The sequence below is a fragment of the Fusarium keratoplasticum genome, chromosome 9 (genome assembly GCF_025433545.1).
Source record: "Fusarium keratoplasticum isolate Fu6.1 chromosome 9, whole genome shotgun sequence".
Taxonomy (NCBI): Eukaryota; Fungi; Ascomycota; class Sordariomycetes; order Hypocreales; family Nectriaceae; genus Fusarium; species Fusarium keratoplasticum.
In genome coordinates, this window is record NC_070537.1 from 1448389 (window position 1) to 1469072 (window position 20684).

Genomic DNA, 20684 nt, shown 5'->3' on the forward strand with positions numbered 1-20684 from the left:
TTGTCTAACAATAACAAGAACAAGAACTCAAACGCCCACGCAACGTCTTTCGTCACCCGTCCACTATCAATCATAACCCCACGCTGCCTTGGGAGGGCTCTGCTTGAATTCCACCGTCATCATCTTGCGTGCCCCTCAGAGCATCCATCCTGCCCCTCTTCCAATCTTCAGGGTCCAGTTTATTACCGCCTGGGCGTGCAACCCTGCCCATGACAGTCATCATCCATGGACTCTTGACTTGTGACCTGGGCCGGGATAGGATAGTCACGCAGCATTCAGACGTTGAATCGAGCAAGAATGGATCTATAATTCGTAACTGTGACACGTATGCAGAGTGTCTTGTGCCAATTTACCGGAATAAATCGTCCCCAACAAAGAGAAGAAAATTCTGAAGCCTGCTAGGCAGGCGGCAACTCCGTCCACCATCCAAGTTGCATCCACCCCTTGCACACACCACTACGGCCTGGCCTTGCGGCGTACTCGCAGAATTTGGCGATAGAATCAGGCTCATTATCGGTTCAGTGGGAGTCCCCATCCTTTGGGTTGTCGTAGATGGTACGTGCACGCCAAGGCAAGATCACGCACAACGAGAGGTTACGAGTACCATCGAGATCCGCGCATTCCATCACCAGACCAGACCGCCCCCCGCGGGTGTTTATCCCCGTTGAGGGTTTCCCAGGCCCATCCGATAAACGTATGGTTCTTGATGACAGTGGGTTGGGGCATCAGGTACCCAGTACCTACCTACCCAGTAGGCATGGAAAGGCCTGAGCACGTTTAGTCCAGGAAACCCGAGGGTCTTGATGAGCTTCACTCACAGTAAAGGTAATAAATGGCCTCTGCGAGTACTGGTGACGTATGCGTATTGATATATTGCACGCGTTTGCATATTGTCCCTCACAAAAAGGTCGCATGAATTGTTCCTGGTTAGCCCCCCGAGGTTATCTTCGGTTTCTGAGCTGGAGCCCTATGCTTCCACCTGGAAGGCCAAGTTTTTACAGTCAGTATCATCTTGAAAGTCAATGAAGAACTTCGAAACTACAGTATAAGAAGGAAAACCTTCCCCCAACTCTCCCGTCATCTTCCTTTCCCATCAGTACCAACAGGGAGCTTCAGTGCAATATAACAGTGCAATATAACAGTATCTATTCCATCTAATTGCGACATATGATGAAAACTTGGAATGGAAAGCTATCGCACTTCTGCGCATGGTCTCCAGTGATCCTCTCGAGTAACCCGAGGTCAGTACCTTCATACCAAGTTTTACATTCAATGGTGTCAAGTGAGGCCTGCAGGATCAGCTCCCGACGTTGTTCTTACCATAACTTGCCTGTGTTCAAGAAAGTAATACATTTCATGTTGCAGAGCAAAGGATAGAGCACGTGCCCAAAAATGTTACGAGTACACCCGGGTTCTTGTCGCTCTCGAATGTTGCCCATCCCCATCCCCATCCGATAAACGTATGGTTCCTCCTGTGGTCGGGCCGCTCTACTGTAGAAACCATGCCCGGTTGTTAACGGGGACGGGGAATGAGCCGGCCGGTTACCTGGTCCGTCCGAATCGGGCTGTTTCCAAGCAGTTCTATCTATCATATCGGTCTGTGTCGGTCTGTATTGTTGAGTAAAAAAAAGATGGAGTTAAATCGGGTCGACGGACCCACGGACATCCCGCGCCCAACTGCTTGGGTCCGCTCCGTGATAACCCCATGCCAATTGCAGCATCTTTTCGGAGTTTGGGAATCCGAATGAGAGCGATTGAGCTGTTTCGGACTGCGGGTTTCTTACGGCCCGACACTTGCACCAACACTAGCGAGGGCTCAGGAGACTTGACCCTCCTAGTTTTCGTACAGTACAGTCGGGTGTAAGCTTTGGTCCAGAACGAGTCCATTGGTGGCTTCGTAAACTGACCATCTAGAACCTGCATTTTTGCTGTGTTCCTAGATCTGGGTCAATGAGGGCAGATCGGTATCTGGAAAAGTGGTGAGATGATCAAGAGTGAGGGATCAGATTATTCAAGTCACATGGTGCGACAATACATTCAAGGCGGAAAGGCTGAGGGCGGCCAAAGCTCTTTGGGCCAACGTTCTCGAGTCGAACCACCATTCAACTGGGAATAAGGTAGACAAGCGAGATGATTGATCATAGGTTGGAGATACGCGTATCAGTGAAAACCAATTGCCCGTCCTAGCCAGTAGCCGTTGAGGCCCTTGAGGTGGTTTAAGAGGCGACGCCACAGTTACACACACCAGCCACACCTCCCGCAGACCAAGCCACATGTGGCTCAACTGCGGCTAACCGCTTAGATGGAAATTTCCAATCCACGCGACAAACTCCCACCTCTGTCGACGAGCAATTCCATCCTGCCGAATCCGACACCATGGCCACGGTCCGAGAAGGAGCTCGCTTGGCGAGCTCGTTGGGACGAAGGCAGATCCCTCTGCGAACTGTCCCCCTTTGTGCGAGGCGGTTCGCCTCGACAGAGGCCGAGAAGCCCTCATCTGCTCTTTCAGACCTCGACTCTGCTTCGTCCTTTGCGACAGCCCCTCCCGATGAGGCGGCCCTCAAGGCCTTCAATGAGAAGGAGAAGGCCAGTTCTAGGGACAGGAAGCTCCCTGGTAACCGGTTCGTGCCTCAATTCCTCCCCGCGGCTTCGGAACATGTACTAAGAGCCCCTCCATAGATACCAGTACCACCCTCCCAAGTACTACCGAGGACCTCTCCACCCCGTTCAGATGCCTCTATCCTCCGACCCGACTGCTCGAGACTTCGTCCCTGGACCTTTCAACTTTCCCCGGCTAAAGCATACCTATGACAGCACAATTGCCCCAGATCTGATGACCCTCACATACCAACATACACCTCCCGGTACTGAGCCACCGGTCTCCAACAAGGGTAACTTGAGAGAATGGGACGGCTCCTCACCTTATCATGAGAACCGACCTCGTCGAGGACCTCGTGGTGGCGGCTCTTCAAGATTGGGCATAATCGAGCGCCCAATTGCCTGGCACAACATCCCCGAGCTCGAGTCTGTCACTATCAACTCGTTTGCTCCCCTCGGTGCCCAGAACAAGGAGTACCTTCACGTTTGCCGAGCAGTTGTCCAGGCTATCTCGGGAGCTTTCCCTGAGGTGACTCGGGTCAAGCACGGTGTTGTTCAGTGGGGTGTCCGAAAGGGCGACAAGACTGGCTGCAAGGTGACGCTCCGTGGTGGTGCGGCCTATGAGTTCCTCGACAAGCTCATCACTCTGGTTCTGCCCAAGATCAAGGACTGGCCCGGTATCAATGCGACTACAGGTGATAGTGCGGGTAACCTGGCGTTTGGCCTGCGTCCGGCTTGGATGGCGTACTTCCCTGAGATCGAGTTCAACTACGATGTGAGTCTGAAAACAACCCCTATTCTGACAGATGATCTAATCTGTAACTCAGATGTACCCTGCACGACTGATGCCTGGTTGTGATATCTTTATTAAGACGACGGGAACCTCCGACAGACAAGGTCGTCTGCTCCTGGAGGCCTTGGGCTTGCCCTTCTACGGCAAGGCCACACACTAAGTCACGACAAAAGGAGTCACTGTTGGATGTGGAATTATGAGGCAAGCATCATCTCCGAATGGTTGATATGTAGTATAGACCATGTACCAAGACAAATGTATCATAAGGGCATCAAAATCCGGTTTTCAATTGCCTGAACTATTCTGAACTTTTCCGACCTTCCTTTCCATCTATCCGCATCTATCCGTCCGCGAGATGCTCTAACGCAACGCCTAACTCCGTCCCAAATGCATTCGTTCATCATATGTGGATATAGCTGGCGTCCTTTACGCCGCCTTCTTGATCTTCTCCCGTAGGCCGTTGACGACCTCATCGACAGCCTCCATGTTTGCAGCATCAATCTTGTCGGTGGCGTGGCCCTTCTTGGTCAATTCCTCGGAAAAGACGTCCATAGCGGGCTGGTAGTTGCGCACCGCCGAGCTGAGGGCATACACGGCCTTGCGTCGCACCTCGTGGTGCTCGTCCTCGTGTGTGGCCAAATGCACGAGCATAGGCAGGCCGCCCATGGCGAATAGCCTTTCCTGTGTGCGCTCGTTGTTCTGCACGGCGGTGCCAACGCACCAGGCGGCCATCTTGCGCACCTCGCGCTCGTCGTGCTTGAGCTGTTCGAGCAGCGGGGTCCACAGGCTAAGGTTGGCAATATTGTTTGCGTTGTCGAGGTTCTCGATGAGTTGCTCAAAGTTGTCAAAGGCAATGAGCTTGTCGTCGAGGGTGACCTGCTCGTTGTCGTTCGATGTAATGATCTCCATCGAGGCCTTCATGAGGTCGGCGTCCGAGGGGCCGCCCATGAGCGAGGCCATGAGCTCTGGGGTGAGGTCGGTGGTGGGCCGCGGGGCATTGGGATCGGCCCTGGTTGTGTCGGAGTTCTCGATGCTCCATTTGAGGAGCTCGTTGAGGCGCTTGTCATCCATGATGGTTATGGTGTATAGACGTTTGTTTTGCTTTTGCCTTTGAAAAAGTTGTGCTTGTAAATGCAGAGTTCTTGGTGTTTAATATCTTTGCTGGGATTTTCAACTTAACCAACCGTGATGATTAGAATTTGCCCATTCTGGAATCTTCAAGAAGACTCTATTCCATAAAAGGACTAGCGTCGGCGCAAAATGCTTGCTTCAGGAAGATTCGATTCTCCGGCCCCGATCGTCCTGAGGATCCTCGGCTTGATATCTTCACCGCATAGTGCTTGAATGGCCTCACGATAGCTCTTGCGTGTTGCTCGAAGACTACTTTCAGGCTCCCAGGACTCTCATAGTCTCAGTGCCTTGGGAGCCAACGCAATTCAGGTGATAGTGGTCCAACGTGGCAAGGAAAGATTTCATCATAGCTCCCCCTCCAGCTCAGCCAAATTGCCCCACCTTGGCCATGTTGCCCCTCATCGCTGCTTTTGCACCCGAGCTCGAGTGAGCTGAAAGCGAAAACGAGAAACGAGAGCACAAGAGAAAAAAAAAGAAGCGAGGGCAAATACAACCTTGGAGACGCACACAACCCTCGACGTATTCCAAGGACTGTAGGTGGCTGGGTTGACGCGCGTCTATCGCATAGCGCATAGGTAGCAATTCATCTGCCTGAAAAATACGAAGGGTCCCCGAGGCTGCAGCTGATGGGCAGTCCTAGCCGTGGAGGATAACTGCAGCCTGGTGGGAATTTTCGCAACCGCAGAGGCACGCCGAGGCCAGCGGAGTTACCGTTGTCTAGGAGCGAAGCTATTCCGTCTTATGGCCTAGCTGACTGGCCACCAGCAGGGTGGATTTCCCCGGTTGGCTGGGTCAGGGGGCGATGCAGGGGTCATAATGAGGAATGGAAGATTTGTTGGGCCTCAAGAGAAGACGAAGGGCTTCTAGCTCAGGAGGCGAGGCAATGGAACGACGGTGAAGCTGTCTGGAGAGATGAGATCACGCACAGGCCGTCCCAGAGCAACAGGTGGCACGCGAGGCAAAGGCTGGGAGCTCAATTCGGCGGATATGATGCGCGAGAGGACCCGAGATAAGCGGAAGTCCGCCACGATGAGGAAGGCATCGATCGGATGGACTTGAGAAATAGGAGGCGCGCAATCTGTGGTTGTCCGCAGGAGTGAGTCCCCCAGGAGTGGAATTCGGATGCCTGCTTGAACCAGTCGGAACGGGTGGGTGAGCTTATTAGCTGAACGGCGAGATCCACGCGTCTTCCATCGTTCTCTCGGGTGGCTTGTCGTTCGTCAGCGGAGATATCAGTTGGTAGGTATGGGTTAGAAAGACAGCTGCCTCCGCGTAACTGGGGGCCTGGAGGAGGAGGAGGACCAGGAACGGTTGCAGTTAATTAGCCGCTCGTGCTAATTATGGAGTGGGAACGCGGAAACAGGAAGCTCTCCGGGAACCGGTTCGAACTTGGCCTGCGGAGTCCAGCCTCCTTTTCAGTCCTGAGCGGTGCTGTGCCGGGACTCTGTTGATATCTGATGGAATCCATCAGCGCAAGGCTTGAGATGATGATGCTCGAGGCTGTGGTGGCTGGGGCTGACTAGGGGCGTCCCCCGTGCCGAGTCGGTCTTGACTGCTAAGAATGGTGCCATGGCAATCTTTCCCCGGATGCCTGATAGAGGCTGGCTGGCATGTTCCTTGACGAGACGAACGAGTGATAGAGGAGGCTAATTGTTTGGTGCAAATAGCCGGCTGCTTCAAGGGCGCATGGAGGCTCCGGGTGGCTCGCCGGGAGAGAAGCCAAGAAAGGTAGAGAGAAGCCTCAAAGGCTGCAGCATTAAAAAGTTCCCTAGCTGACGTCGCCATCCAGCCCGCGTGGCGGTGGATGCGAGTTTGTGCTGACGACGTCACCTCGTGCATCAGAACGAGCAGAGATAAAAACCGTGATCCGGCCACGGAAGGCGGGCCGTTGAGGTTTCGGAACGACGAGCATATGCGAGGCTGTTGGAAACATTGGTAATAGAAGCCATCTCCATCTCACAATCACCGTCACATAAGCGAAGTAGGTCCAGATCCATTTCATCATCTCGTCAGTGCCCCCCAAGCCCAAGGTGGTGACCGCAAGAAGGGAGCTTCCCCCCCAGCCACCGCTACAACCTGGCCGGACGTCCACTGCAACCACAACCACTGGCAATTGGATCAACCCGCTGAGAGCAGAGCAACCTGGCCAGCGCACTCACTACCTACCTGCGCTACGGCCGCCACGAACCAATCAGTAAAAGCGGCAAGCAACTCCCTGGCCGTCGTGGTTTTTCTGCCGCCCTCCTCCCAGCTCTCCAGCGGGCTCCAGCGGGCTACCGCACCTCGTCTGCCCAGGTCCTCTACCCGCTTCTGGCAGGCGGTCTCTCCCCCCTTGTCCCCAAAGTGTCCACCTCAGCATTTCGGGGCCCGCCCACAACTTTCTTGTGACAGCGTCGCCCGGCGATACTTGTCTCCTTTCCCCCCTCCCCCATTCATTCTCCGTCCCATCCTCTTCCCTCTCCCATTCCATTCAAACCACTACTTCTCCTCATCTCTTCTACCCCCCGACCTCCGTCTCCTCTCATCAACGTCTCTTTTTTTCTCGTAAGCCTTCCGATCTTGCAGCCTACTGACTCGCTTTTGTCTTGTTTCTTTTTTGCCTGCTTCTGAGCCTTCTTTTGAGCCTGAGCTAATCCCGTTTCTGGACAGCTTTCCCATACACACACCGTAATCCACAACCATGGAGGGTACGTCGCATCACGTTCGCGCCGCTGCATCGCCGCGCCTGTTCAATCCGGCACGAGCATCGCGGGAATCATCTCTGGACCGTCGCTGACTTTGTTTCTCGTGTACAGAAGAAGTTGCCGCCCTCGTTATCGACAATGGGTAAGCTCCCCGCGTGTCCCGCCTGTCTCACCGACCTCTCGCCTACCTCCCCGCCTCCTCTCTCCCCCCTGGCCCAGATGCCACCGCATCGTCCGATGCCCGACAACGGCCTCGACGTCGATGCATATGGACTCGCGGATGGAGACTCGCTCAAAGCAACCGTAATGTTCTCGATAGCTGACTCGATGCTAGTTCGGGTATGTGCAAGGCCGGTTTCGCCGGTGATGATGCTCCCCGAGCTGTTTTCCGTGAGTACCCCACTTCCCAAGTGTGCCACGCCCAAAGGCCTGATATCGCATCCCTTGGGCGCGTGCACCACGCAAAAACGAATAGCCCTGCTAACCTCGCAATGCAGCTTCCATTGTCGGTCGCCCCCGTCACCATGGGTAAGTTTGATATTTGCGACGCCTCCTGCCGCCTCCCGTGGCCAGCAACTGACAGAGATCAGTATCATGATTGGTATGGGTCAGAAGGACTCGTACGTTGGTGATGAGGCTCAGTCCAAGCGTGGTATCCTGACCCTGCGATACCCCATTGAGCACGGTGTTGTCACCAACTGGGACGACATGGAGAAGATCTGGCACCACACCTTCTACAACGAGCTGCGTGTCGCCCCCGAGGAGCACCCCGTCCTGCTCACCGAGGCTCCCATCAACCCCAAGTCCAACCGTGAGAAGATGACCCAGATTGTCTTCGAGACCTTCAACGCCCCCGCCTTCTACGTCTCCATCCAGGCCGTTCTCTCCCTGTACGCCTCCGGTCGTACCACCGGTATCGTCCTGGACTCCGGTGATGGTGTCACTCACGTTGTCCCCATCTACGAGGGTTTCGCTCTTCCCCACGCCATTGCCCGTGTCGACATGGCTGGCCGTGATCTTACCGACTACCTCATGAAGATTCTTGCTGAGCGCGGTTACACTTTCTCCACCACCGCCGAGCGAGAAATCGTCCGTGACATCAAGGAGAAGCTCTGCTACGTCGCCCTCGACTTTGAGCAGGAGATCCAGACCGCCGCCCAGAGCTCCAGCCTCGAGAAGTCCTACGAGCTTCCCGACGGTCAGGTCATCACCATTGGCAACGAGCGATTCCGTGCTCCTGAGGCTCTGTTCCAGCCTTCTGTCCTGGGTCTTGAGAGCGGTGGCATCCACGTCACCACCTTCAACTCCATCATGAAGTGTGATGTCGATGTCCGAAAGGATCTCTACGGCAACATTGTCATGGTAAGTTTTGCAATATTGGTATCAGTGATGATTTCTAACTCTTGCACAGTCTGGTGGTACCACCATGTACCCTGGTCTCTCCGACCGTATGCAGAAGGAGATTACTGCTCTTGCTCCTTCTTCCATGAAGGTCAAGATCATCGCTCCCCCCGAGCGAAAGTACTCCGTCTGGATCGGTGGTTCCATTCTTGCTTCCCTGTCCACCTTCCAGCAAATGTGGATCTCCAAGCAGGAGTACGACGAGAGCGGTCCTTCGATCGTTCACCGCAAGTGCTTCTAAGGTGTGTATTTCGCGGAAGCGGCGTCGGACGGTAAACTAATTGTATGCAGCAAAACGACCGACAAACAAAAACCTCCCACTCGCGCAACGACGACAAGATCATGGAGGTGGCGGCCGGTGCAGAGCCTTGGGTGGTTGGCGCGCATCATGGTCGAATCTCATATTTACGAAAAGTTTTTGACATGGTCAAGAGGGTGGGCGTTGCGCTTGCTATGAAGAGATGTGATGGCCCCTTCATTGTAGTTGCGCGTGTAATGCGTGCCTAGGGGTAGAAGCCGAGGTTGATCATACAAATACTTTTTTACTTTCCGCTTAGAAATGTTGAAATCAAACGAGGTGATGACATGATGGTGCTGTGTCCTGCCAGTGAGCAGATCCATGTTCGACGAGTAGATAATTATCCATTATCATGAAGGGAGTAACCATGAGCAGTCGTCATGTTGGTTTGTCTCGAGTATCATGTAGCTCTGAGACATGATCAACGGCCTCGGCATGATGTGCAGACGTGCCCTCCCCATCTATAGGATCAGGCGTAGTCGAGTTCTCGGCGGCAGCAACAGCGGCCTTCTCCTCTTCAAGCTTCTTATACTTCCTCCGGCTCTTCTTGGAAGCGCTATCTGCTTTCTTCTTCTTGACACGGCCCACAATGGCTGATCGACTCTGGTCACCGTTGTGGAATTCGTCGACCCGTTGGGCTAGGAGTTCGCGGGCGTGCTTTCGGTTCTGGTCGCGGGAGCGGGTCGCTTGCGACTTTACGACTATGCCGGTAGGGATGTGTTTAAGCTGTACTGCTGAATTCGTTTTGTTCTATCATGAGCGGTGACATATTAGCTATCTGTTACTGGATAACTGGTAGGGCCTATGGGCTGCAGTAGAGAAAGGTGTTGCATAGTGGGCGTTTGTACAATCTTTTGGCCGCCTGGACCGCTCCCTTTGACGTATGATTCTTCAATCTCGGACTCTGGTGGAGGCTTTGGTCGTGGAGGGAGAGCCTTGGCAAGCTGCGTGGATATAATGGTAAAGGTACGGACGGGTGATCCGAAGGGCGAGACGGCGGCGCCCAAGCGGAGGGGTCGGAGAAGGGTGCTAAACATTATGATGATTCCATTTCGTAGCTTCTTCGTAATGAGTCTAGAGTAGTGAGAGAGGTCAATTCCTCAGCAATGTTGTCGTGTACGGCTAACAAAGCGAGGGGTTCGTCTTGAGTCGACGTTGACTGTGGGCGGACAAGGCTGCGTCACACAACTTCCCGTCGTCGCCTGTGCCACGAGGCAAGCCACAGCCGCGGCCACTGCCACTGCCACCCGCCGCGTGCACGGGTAAGGAAAGCAACACACCCACCCCCTGTTCCTTCCGCAGGACATGAGAGGCAACCAAATTTCGGGAGCGTCGGTGCGGTGAGTGGAGGACCCTTTCCTTTCTCATTCGATTCCCTTTCTCCTGGATTTCATTTCTCGACCTTGAAAGCATTCAAACCGCGACAACAAATTGAATTTTAATCGCTCGACGACGATCCTTGATACAAATACTCGCACGCGCAAATAAACCTCGACCTTTCTTTTCATCAATTCGACATCATGGCGGTTCTTGGAGCGTTCCGAAAGTGGTTGAGCCTCAAGCAGTACCAGCTTGAGGTGACTTTTAGCGTCTACATGTTTACGCCCTGGGAGAAGTTCTTCTTCAGTAAGTCCCCTATTTGAGCATACCTCATGCTGTCCCTTGCGCGTGCATCATGGGCTAACCAGCTTCAGGCTCCATCGTCTTCCTCCTCTTCAGCCTGACCTTTATCGCCGCCTGCCTCTACCTGCCGCACCACATCTCCTTCCTGTGCGGCCGCGCCTGGTACTACATCAACGGGGAGCACATTGACGTCGCCGAGGCCATGCACGAGGTTGTTAGGGACATTTCGGCGAGCGCGCTGTCGGGGACCGTGGCGGACGTGACCAAGGAGGCGGCCGAGACGGTGGTCAGGGAGCTATGAGTGTGGGACATCTTGGCTACTCGAGGTTGTGTTGCGAGGGGACGAAAATGCTGTCCTTGGAGACTACGATGCGTAGAGGTCCCGCTCGGCGGATGTTTGTTTGGCGTTACGATATCATGGATACGGATCTACAACACCTTGGCCAATAGATGGCTTAATGATAATACACATTACACCCAGTTACATGTGCAATTTGCGAGTGTGGGCATGAATCCGCCCCTGAAACGCAACAAAGTGCGAACATGCTGGACGAAGCGACCCCCTGATCGACAGCTGATCACGAATAGTCACTATTTGTTGATGACATTGCAACAATCATTGGTATTGCTATGAGTCACTAGGCACTTGGAGATACTCCTGAGAGAAGGCATACACCCTAACAGAGCTGTCCTCTCCTGCGATAGCCAGCTCGTACGCCCGATCTGAACCCTCTCTCGCGACAGGTCGGAAGGCAAGCTGAAGCACAGCCTTGGGCAAGCAGAAACTAAGACATGAAGTTAGCAGCGAACATCTCCAAAATGGATTTTTTCAAGGGCTCTTACGCTTCGCAGGCAGGCTTCTCAACAGCATCTGTCCCGTCCTCCTTAATCAAGTACAGGTTGAGCCGGCCAAGCTCCGTGCCAACCGCAAGGACAAACCTCCCGTTGACCAGCTGGGGGATAAAGTCGACAGACGTCACGGGTGAAGCACACGGGATGGCGGCTGCTTGTGCAAACTTGAGCTTGCCGTCATCGCCGAGCTTGGCCGCCCAGATGCGGACCTGCTTGTCACGACCGGCCGTCGCAAAGACGGGTGCTGTAGACGGGGCGGGCGCCCACGCGGCGTCGAGGATCATGCGGGTGTGACCCTTGGGGTTGATCTGGAGGAGCTTGTATGCTGCCTCGTCCTCAGGGGCGCGCTCGAAGACGGCCCACTGGCGGTCGCGGCCGACGCTCAGGAGGAACTGGTCGTCAACAGAGAAACGGAGACGGGTGGCCGTCAGGGAGTGCGCCGTCAGGGGCGGCCGGAGCTCAGTCCAGCGGTTTGTCTCGAAAAGGCGGATGACGGCGTGGTTGGTAGAGCTAGCCTTGCATGCGCTGGCGACGAGAGATCCATCATGGCTGGCAGCGAGACACGAGATCTCGTAGCCGTGACCGTAGAGCTTCTCCGTCTCTGGCCAAAGGGTGTGTCGAGAGAGTGTCTCCTCAAAAGGAGGATGCTCAATCTCTAGGTATGACTTCTTGACCACTGAGGCTGGATCCATGGCATCGCGGTCACGGTCGTCGATGGGCTGGATTTCTTGGTCATCCTCCACGGCGTCAATGGCCTTGTTGGACAAGCCTAGCACAGGCATGTTGGCGGCGTCCGGCATGCTCTGGACATCAACACCGCCACCGATGCCTGCGAGACGGTTAAGCATCGAAGCAACAGCCTTGGGCTCGCTAAAGACTCGCATGAGCTTCTCGTCAGCCCCTGACACGAACTGAGAGGCTCCGAGGGAATCGATGCAGTTGAGGTCGTAGCCGTGGATCTGGGGTCTAGACATCTCGTGCCATGTCTCTTGCCCTTGCCTGTTCCAGCGAGTGTGAAGTCGTGTAGTTTGGTCTGAGCTCGTCGACAGGAGATATTCGCCATTCTTGGCCCATGTAATACCAGTGACGGCTCTTGTGTGGCCTGTAATAGCAATGCAAGGTCGCCAAGAATCCTCTGAAGGGACATATTCCCAGCGCCTCCAGCTACCGGTGCGGCCGAGACAGGCAACAGACTTGCCATCAGGAGACCACAGACCTGTCCAGAAACCGCCAGTGCTTCCAGTAGCTGTAGTCGCACCCTTTTCTCTGCTAATCTCGCCGAGTCTCGCCATGCTGACCCAGATACCAGAGCTCGGGTCCGCCTCCCAGATGGCGAGCGAGTTATCGGCCGACGTAGACAGGAGTTGCAGCTTGCCGTCATCTTGCCTCCTCCAACGGGCACTGTAGATCCAGTCCTCGTGTCCCAGGAGCAGAGCTTCGAAAGTGACGGAAAAGTCCTTTCCAGCAGACTTGAGCCGGTGAGCCTTGTTTGAGGGCGACTTGCCGGGGAGGTAGGCGTCGCTTGATGGGTCGGAGCCGCTGGCTGCCATGGCGGGTAGTTCTTTGCCCTGGTGTATCCTCCAGATGCGGATGTACTTGTCCTGACTAGCGGAGGCGAGAAGCAAATCACTCTCAGGGGCGGATGTCTCCTTGGCGAAGCTCAGAGATCGTATCCAACCTTCATGGCCTGTCAATGTCGCCTGCACCTCAAACTTGATCTGTTCCGCCTTGGCCTCGGCGGTGAGGATCTGGACGATATCTCGTGTGCCAGCAGGCGCCAGGACGATAACATCGCCATCTTGGTCGACATGGCTGAGTGAAAGACAGAGGGGAAAGTACTTGGGAGCAGTCTTGATAGTCTGAAGCAACGCCAGCTGGTCGTTCTCAAAGTTCCAGATCTTGATGGAGGCATCTGCACTTCCAGTTGCAATCAACCACCTTTGAGACCCTTCAACTCTGAGAACAGTGATGCAGTTGATGGCACCAGCATGCTCAGAAGAGGTCTGGATGGGCTTGAAGTCATATCCCGCTTTAGAAGCCTTCCATAGAATCAAGGTCTTGTCGTCTGAACCTGTTATGAGGTATGTGTTGGTGTCCTCGTCTGTTTCAGGGAGGAAAGCCACAGCCTTGACGGTGGTTTTGTGTCCGCTCAAGAGCGTGCTGACTCCTTTTGGAGGATCCAGCTGTATGAATACAATGATTAGAAATAGTACGTTACATAGAACGCATTAAAGAGGGAAAATCAATGAAATATGCCTTTCAACGTCAAGGTGACTCATGTACTCACCGAGGGCTGCCACAAAGCAACATTAATATCAGCTCCAAACGCAAGGATCCCACTCCGGCTCCAGTCAGCAACGGCCGTCTGTCTGTTAGCCCCCGATGACAGGTACTCGACCGACACTGGCCTCGTGCCCATCTTGATCAGAAGCGTCTTGAGATATTGCAAGGAATGAGTCTGAAAAGTGTGAGCTCCTCGAATTCTGATTGGCTGTAGACATCAGAGGTTGAGGTTGGGTGAAAAAATGGCCGTGCCTGCTTATGTAATTCTTCATTCTCTGCCTTTGAGTGGCTTCTCCCTCAAGCAACCACCACAACGACGACAGAAAAGCAAATAGCCAACGTTTCTTCTCATGGAGGCTCAAGTGGACACCTTGAAAAAATTACCACGTTTTTTTCTTTAATTCTACCTCGCTTTTCTTTTTCTCTTCCTGGCTGAATGAACCGTTGAGGGAACTTCAAATTTAGTTCAGGCGGAAATAAACGGTCCGACGTCGTTGTTGCCCAATCTTACCTTGCAACACCACACACCCATCACCAAAACACATCGTGGGAGCAAGGCTTTTTTTTTTTCCCACGCGACAAAAGCAAATACGAAAAAGTAAAAAACACCAGGCACAACGGTCGCCCCCGGCCGTTTCCCTTCGTTCAAATCCGTGACAGCAACAAGGCCAAGACTGTCCTTTCCAGACTATCGCCACCATGGCCGAACAGTCTAGCCTCGCCATCACGGTCGAGTTCTCGTCAGTTTCACCTAACTTTTTTTCTCTTCACTCCTCCTCCGCCTTTGTGATCTGTCACTCTCCCCTGCTTCACCTCTCGTCTCGTCGAGCCACCCCTATGCACCCGTCATTTCACGAGTGTCCACCAGGCTTTGGGAAGCCTGTCCCTGAAGCCAACACTCTCTCATCTCCCACCTTGTTTTTGCCCCGCGGATAACTCTGTTTTTTTTTTTTTCTTCTGTAATCTCCTTAGCCTCGTTGCTTTTTTCTTCCTTGTTAGTAGGATCACTAGCTAACCTTGTCGACCTCAGTGGCGGCCTCGAGATGCTCTTCTCCGACAAGCGGCACCATTCTCTTTCGATACCTGCAGTGACCCAGGAGGGAAAGCCTGCAAACATTGCATATCTGATAGACCATTTATGTCAGAACGTCATGCAGGACTCTCGAAAGGACCTCTTTGTTCTGGACAACCACCTGTATGTCTCCTCTCCTTCATCGTCTTGATATAGCCACTATCCCCACTCCCCTTTTACACGCGCTGCAAGTGCCGGCTGGGTTTCGTCTCGTCGCGTTGGGTCCAGGGACACCACGCTCGTTTTATACGCGTCCTTATTCGATAGTTCTGCGGCTGATCAGGTGGCAAACAGTCGCCCGGGCATCCTGGTTCTGATCAACGATGCCGACTGGGAGCTCGAGGGTGAGGAGGCCTACGAGCTCGAGAACGGTGATAGCATCTTGTTTGTCTCTACTCTGCACGGAGGTTAGAACTGTATACCACGGCTCGGTCAGTCTGTCGGCGTCTCTCTAGAGATCTCCCATGTGGCAGCAGCATCAAGCTCCCTTGCATCAAGTTGTTGGGATGGGGGGGGGGGAAGAAGAGGACTGCACCTGGGAGATGAAGCGTATGCAAGATGCTCTCGTCATGCCGCGATCCAGGCCTCCCCCAAAGTCGATAAGCCTGTCTCAGGCAGGATTCAGGTCTCGACGTACAGGGCCCCTCGGCGCATCCGCTCCCTCCTGGGCGTGAGATGCCCACCACCAACTTCTTACCGTACCATTATTCTCGCCTCTCCATCGTCTCGTCCAATCTGCCTCGCCCAGCCCGCCTCAGATGAGACTCCGCCGTCTCTGAGCTATCGTCTCCTCTCCTTGCCCCCCCATGCCCATGGCCCAACGCGCGCCCCGCCTCAGCCAGCCCTGCGACTCCGTTTGACAGGGCTACATGTATGTATGTGTATGTACTGCTGCCTTTTGTACGTCTGCTAGCTCGGAGGGGGCAGACATGGGGGCGGTATCCAGTCTGGCGCATTACATACGGATACAATCGATCGCGTTTGAGCAGAACCCCATCTTGCATCTACAATACATAGTACATACGCATCCAATGTACGTGCGTGCACAGCATAAACACAGACTTTTGTGGAGAGGGAGAGGGCAAACTGCTGCTGGCTCGCATGAATGCCCAGGCCCGCATCTATGTGTTTACCCCCAGGTTCAGAGAAGAGAGCATGGCTGAACTTGTCAGAAAGGAAGCGGCGTAACGGCCCGTCCGCTGCAGCATTGCTCTTCTTCTTGCGGCGGTGAGCAGCGCAGATCCCAACGAGACAGCCACATCCCCCTCTCTCCAAAAGCGAGGCTGTAGCCTGCATGGTCGATCAGTTTCGCCCATGGTCTATTCCCCCCATGGCGTTTCTTCAGCAAGCAAGGCCTCCAGGAGCCAGGGGCGGTGAAATCTTGGGGACCAAGAGAGAGTGAGAGGGGGGGCGTCGTCGATCCCAAGCAGCCACCGAGCCATGCTGAAAGAGGGGAAATGCAGCAAGCCCCGAGTCCACGGGAACAGAAGGGCCGCAGCTGCTAGATACAGAGATTACATGCGACGAAGCCTTGCGCTCACTGCTGCGTATCTTGGCGGCCTTGCCCAGAGAGAGAGAGAGAGAGAGAGAGCAAACGGGGGCCCGGGGCTCCGTGGCTTGAGATGGAGACCCAGGATAGGCCGACGACGACATCCTCACGTCACTCCTCCATTCCCACTTGGAGTCCTCGTGAGAAGCGCCTCCTCTCCCCTCCTTCCAAGGTCTTCAGCCTCTTGATAGCGCGTTTGCTCTCAAGGTTGACCCCTCTCCAGGTCGGCCAACTTGCTCAGTCTCTGAACCCCCACGGGGGTTTAACCGCCAGTATGTCAGCACCAGACAGCATGTACCGAGGATACCCAGAGAGACGGAACGGATCCAATCTCATCTCTATCACGTAGCATGAGGGAAGCTTGTAATCAAGGCTAAGCCAGGGTTACATACGAGTGCCCCATTCATCAGGCCCTCACGTATCCCGGGAGTTTGGGCATCACTTCTGCCGGCCCCGTCCCCGGTATCTCGTGAGCTACCTGTTCCCCTTGAAATGGCAAAAGGTAGCGTTCCGTTCGTCTTCCAACAATGGTGTAGTCCACCCGTTAAAGAATGCCATCCCGTCATGTGGCCGGACGAGGCTTGCATGACAGGCCGCCAAAGAACCTTGCGGCATTTCTTTTTGCTGGATGGGCTATGCCGTGATGGCCTCGCTAGCTCTGTTGGCTACCTATCGCGCGAGACCTCCTCTCGGCTCTTGTTCTGGTGGTGTAGAGACCCGGCTGTTTGATCCCGAAGAGCTGGAGACAAGTCCGGGTTGGGGGGCGACAAGATGCCAAAGCTGACCCGAGTATTCCCTGTCAAGTTTGACTCTGTCACTTGTCATAGAGATATTCACATCCAGTCACTGGTTTCGGGCGAGACTTGTGTTTTGCTTTGAACATGTTTGCTAGAATTTCAATCAGATCTACTCTGCTCCGACGCCTAGAGATTCCGATTTCGCCCTCCCCGGGACTACTCTCGCCTTTTCCCGCCCCCATCATGTCCCATCCCATTCCATTCCATTGATTGATTCAACCCAGAGGCTCCCATCCTGGAGAGTCTAGAAACTCCGATATCCATGCACCAACACTCCTTTGAATGGTCTAGAAACCAGTGATGCAACCCAAATCCTTTTCCCAAACCCTCATGGACCCCGAGACACCCGCCTGGGCCCTCCACCAGCCCATCCCATCCCAGCCAAGAAAATGACATTGAAAATATTGTGTGGGGAAAAAATGTTCAGAAAACCTCTTCTGCGGGTGAGACCGCTTTTTCCTCCTCTAGCACCGAGTCCTGGCCAAGAAGCCAATGGACGAGTCTCTTGGTGAGACTGCAGATAGAGCCACCCACACGTTCTGCTCCCTTGCATGAGTCTGGTCCAACAAAAGCTCCATCCCAAATATCAACAATTAAAAGGATAATAAGCATGTCTCTCCTTTTGTACAGAAAAGGGCAAGAAAAGTGCAAGGAAATGAAATGAGAAAAAATGATTGGTATCAAAGCCGCAAAAAGGCAAAAGGCTCAACCTCTGGGATAATACCCCTGCATCAATCAATGTGTTCTGTTCAGACAACCAACCAAGAAAGCAAAACTTCAACCCCCCAAGTTGGTCTCTTTCCGAGACCGTTCCTTTTGACTCCGTTTGAAACACCTGTCGTTTTAAAAAAGTTTTTGATGTGGAAAAAAAAATCGCTGTTTTGCCTCCCTTGTTGGTTCTGTTGTAGTTTTCGTCAAATGAATCGCGTAATGCTGTCAAGTCGTCCAAGCTGCATCATTGTCGTTTTTCTATGTCTTTTTTGTTCTTTCTTTGTACTGTCCGTCTCCCTCACTCAGTACATGCGCTCGTTGAAGCCCATCTCGCGCGCATGCTCTTCCTCATACAGCATGCCGTTGTTGTTGGAGGGTTGGACGTGGTGGTGTCCTCCCTGCATGTCGTACATCTCATAACCGCCAGCGTGAGACTCACGAGGCATGTTGTTGATGACGTTGGGGTGGCCGCGGCTCATGCTGTAGGCTGCAAGGCTGCCAGGGTGAGACAGGCCATGAGGCTGGTGAGGAGAAGGAATCTGCTGGGTAGGAGGGATCTGAGGAAGAGGGTACTGAGGTGTGACTGTGTTAGGGTTGGTAGGAGGGGACTGGGAAGGCTTCGTCTTGCGCTCAGCGACGGTGCGAGCCTTGCCACGGCCCTTGATACCCTTGTTGCTGTTCTTGTAGTGGGTAGCAAAGTAGTCAAAGAGCTCGCGCTCGGCCTCGGGGACCTCCTCTCCAGAGTTGAGGATCTGAGCGAACCTCATGGTGAGGTTCTTCAACGTCTTCTTGTGGAAGTTGTTCTGGTGGGTCTGCAGTGAGAGGCATTAGTATCGACCATGTTCCAGAAGAGCAGCGAGGTCGCTCACCTTCATGTTGCCAAGTTGAGAGAACGTCTTGTTGCAGTCATCCAGGCGGCAGATGAAGGGCTTGAGACCTTGGTGAGTCTGCTCGTGTGCTCGAACATTGCCACGCTGGGCAAACTTGCGACCGCACTTGCCACAGGAGTAGGGTCGCTCGCCAGTGTGGCGGCGCATATGGGTCTTGAGGTTGCCCAGTTGCGAGAAGGTGAGCTTGCATCCAGGGAATTCGCAAGTCTAGATGTGTCAGTTAGCCCTGTACCATGTTGCACAAGTGTGGTTCAGACTTACATAGGGCTTGGCACCGGTGTGTGTGCGGCGGTGGATGTCAAGATGGGTCTTCTGGGTGAAGCTCTTCTTGCAGTTTGGGCCGTTGCAAACGTATCGCTTCTTGGATGTCTTGGAATCCGCAGGGGCTGGGGTGCCGTTGTTCTCAAGGCTAGCCTCCGAGACAGGCGACATGCCTGGGGTGAGTGGCTGTTGTGCGACATCCAGCTCCTTCTCTCCCTTGCGTTGGATGGCCTTCATCAACTCATCCACCTCGGTCTCGAAGTTGACCTGGTCATCAGGGTTGATAGTCTCGTTGGAGGTGATGGTCTTGGAGCAGAGTGTCGGGTTGTTGACCGAAGACCGAGCAGTGGAGGCCTGGGAGTCGCTTCGTGCAGGAGAGGGCGCTTGCTCAGCGTATGAGTACTTGGCACCCCGGTGGTAGGAGGGAACTCGTCCGTTGTCGCTGTCGGGTCCCATGGGGCGACGGTCGTGGTATTCCACCTTGAAGGGAGAGGAGTGATGGGGAGGAGTAGGCGGGCCCTGGTAGCCGCTGAACTGGTAAGGGTTGGGCGTCTGGTAGTGAGTCGCAGTGAGGCTGTTCATCTGGGCCGAGCTGTACGAGTTGGGCACCATGTAGGGAGCCATGATGGGTCGCTGGAGAGGGGCAGTGGTTGCGGTTCGGGAGTCAAAGGGGAGCATAGATGGGGACTCCATCATGGTGTACTCTCCAGAGAGTTGCTGGGGCCAACGTCCCCAGTTGGGGTTGGCCGTGGGTTGAGCTGCGAGAGCCAGTTTGCCGGATAAGTCAGTCTTGCCTCGATAGCAAGACCGACAGGTTGAGATGTCGAATTGGTTCCCAGGGGGAGACACAGCGAGGTGATACTGTGTTGTTGGATGAAGCCTTTGGTTGTTGACGAGGTGGACTGGTTGTCAAGTGCTGATGTGCGACCAAATGTTGAACAAGTTGTAACCAAAGCAAAGAGTAGAAGAGATGTATGTGTATGTGAGAGCAGAGCAGAGAGGTGATGGCGTGGTAAAGAGTCTTTGGCAGTGGCTGAGGAAGAGGTCGTGAATGAAACGGGATCGACTGGATGTTTAAGAAGTCCGGAGGAGAGACACAAGTACATATATCCCATGGGAGTAAAAGGCACACTGATGTGCGACAAGGGTCAAATCTCTTGGAGCCAATCGAGCGGTAAAGCTCGGAGATCCTCTCCAAGGCGGGTCTGCAGAGTCTAGTACCTCTGCGACAAGGCTCCGGGATGTAAGAGAAAGGTGATCCAGGTCTCGTCATAATTCTGGCCTGGGTCGTCGACTGTAAGCTCCAAAAACCCCCCACTGGTGGGCAACACCTACCTAGCAGCGGGCGTGGGCCAGGGGGTGGGTTGGGAGGTCGGCCTAGTCAAGACGGCAAAGCCAGGGTCGACATGGAGTTTCTGGGTCGCTGCAAGTTGATCAAAAGGAGGGGGTGAGAGAATGTCACCAAGAGGGCTTGGCTCTTGAGAGAAAGAGGACAGGCTGACCCATGTCTAGCTCCTCCATCCAGACTGGGCCGCGAGAAGCTGCTTTCTGTGTCTTTTTTTGATAGTGAGTCTGGCGACCTGATAGCCGCAGATGAGACATTGGGGAGGAAATCTCGGCAGGGGGGGGCCTCCCCCGGAAAGTCCCTCGAGAGTGCTGAATTGACCTCTCTCTTCTCTCAATGCCCAGCTTCTGCTCAGTTGCGGCGATCCTGGCGGCCGCCTGGCTGGAGAGCGCAAGA

At 54.2% G+C, this 20684-nt stretch overlaps 6 protein-coding genes and 2 pseudogenes across 8 annotated transcripts, besides 2 other annotated features; 4 read left to right on the plus strand and 4 right to left on the minus strand.

Annotated features, from left to right (window-relative positions):
• Positions 1-2376: 2376 nt before the first annotated feature.
• On the plus strand, positions 2377-3551 carry NCS57_01133500 (Ribosomal-L5-C domain-containing protein; the record flags this gene model as incomplete). The annotated part of the gene is made up of 3 exons (XM_053061055.1): positions 2377-2621; positions 2680-3373; positions 3426-3551. The coding sequence occupies 3 exons, from the start codon at positions 2377-2379 to the stop codon at positions 3549-3551; spliced, it is 1065 nt and encodes a 354-aa protein (XP_052909441.1).
• Positions 3552-3817: 266 nt separating this feature from the next.
• On the minus strand, positions 3818-4462 carry NCS57_01133600 (Hsp70 nucleotide exchange factor FES1; the record flags this gene model as incomplete). The annotated part of the gene is made up of 1 exon (XM_053061056.1): positions 3818-4462. One exon carries the CDS (start codon positions 4460-4462, stop codon positions 3818-3820), a length of 645 nt encoding a protein of 214 aa, XP_052909442.1.
• A 2740-nt stretch (positions 4463-7202) lies between these two features.
• On the plus strand, positions 7203-9114 carry NCS57_01133700 (actin; the record flags this gene model as incomplete). The annotated part of the gene is made up of 8 exons (XM_053061057.1): positions 7203-7209; positions 7318-7348; positions 7541-7596; positions 7704-7734; positions 7797-8568; positions 8618-8784; positions 8840-8849; positions 8899-9114. 8 exons carry the CDS (start codon positions 7203-7205, stop codon positions 9112-9114), a joined length of 1290 nt encoding a protein of 429 aa, XP_052909443.1.
• Positions 9115-9283: 169 nt separating this feature from the next.
• NCS57_01133800 lies at positions 9284-9978 on the minus strand (annotated as a pseudogene). The gene is made up of 2 exons: positions 9754-9978; positions 9284-9655 (listed from the first exon to the last, which is right to left on the minus strand).
• Positions 9284-9978: a sequence feature.
• A 447-nt stretch (positions 9979-10425) lies between these two features.
• Positions 10426-10829, plus strand: NCS57_01133900 (uncharacterized protein; the record flags this gene model as incomplete). The annotated part of the gene is made up of 2 exons (XM_053061058.1): positions 10426-10531; positions 10600-10829. The coding sequence occupies 2 exons, from the start codon at positions 10426-10428 to the stop codon at positions 10827-10829; spliced, it is 336 nt and encodes a 111-aa protein (XP_052909444.1).
• A 327-nt stretch (positions 10830-11156) lies between these two features.
• NCS57_01134000 (Elongator complex protein 2) lies at positions 11157-13847 on the minus strand (the record flags this gene model as incomplete). Its single annotated transcript, XM_053061059.1, has 3 exons — positions 13668-13847; positions 11372-13563; positions 11157-11313 (listed from the first exon to the last, which is right to left on the minus strand). The coding sequence occupies exons 1-3, from the start codon at positions 13797-13799 to the stop codon at positions 11157-11159; spliced, it is 2481 nt and encodes an 826-aa protein (XP_052909445.1). The 5' UTR covers positions 13800-13847.
• Positions 13848-14362: 515 nt separating this feature from the next.
• NCS57_01134100 (Ubiquitin-related modifier 1) lies at positions 14363-15147 on the plus strand (the record flags this gene model as incomplete). Its single annotated transcript, XM_053061060.1, has 3 exons — positions 14363-14403; positions 14694-14858; positions 15003-15147. 3 exons carry the CDS (start codon positions 14363-14365, stop codon positions 15145-15147), a joined length of 351 nt encoding a protein of 116 aa, XP_052909446.1.
• Positions 15148-18094: 2947 nt separating this feature from the next.
• On the minus strand, positions 18095-19732 carry NCS57_01134200 (annotated as a pseudogene). The gene is made up of 3 exons: positions 18944-19732; positions 18662-18889; positions 18095-18604 (listed from the first exon to the last, which is right to left on the minus strand).
• Positions 18095-19732: a sequence feature.
• Positions 19733-20684: the final 952 nt, after the last annotated feature.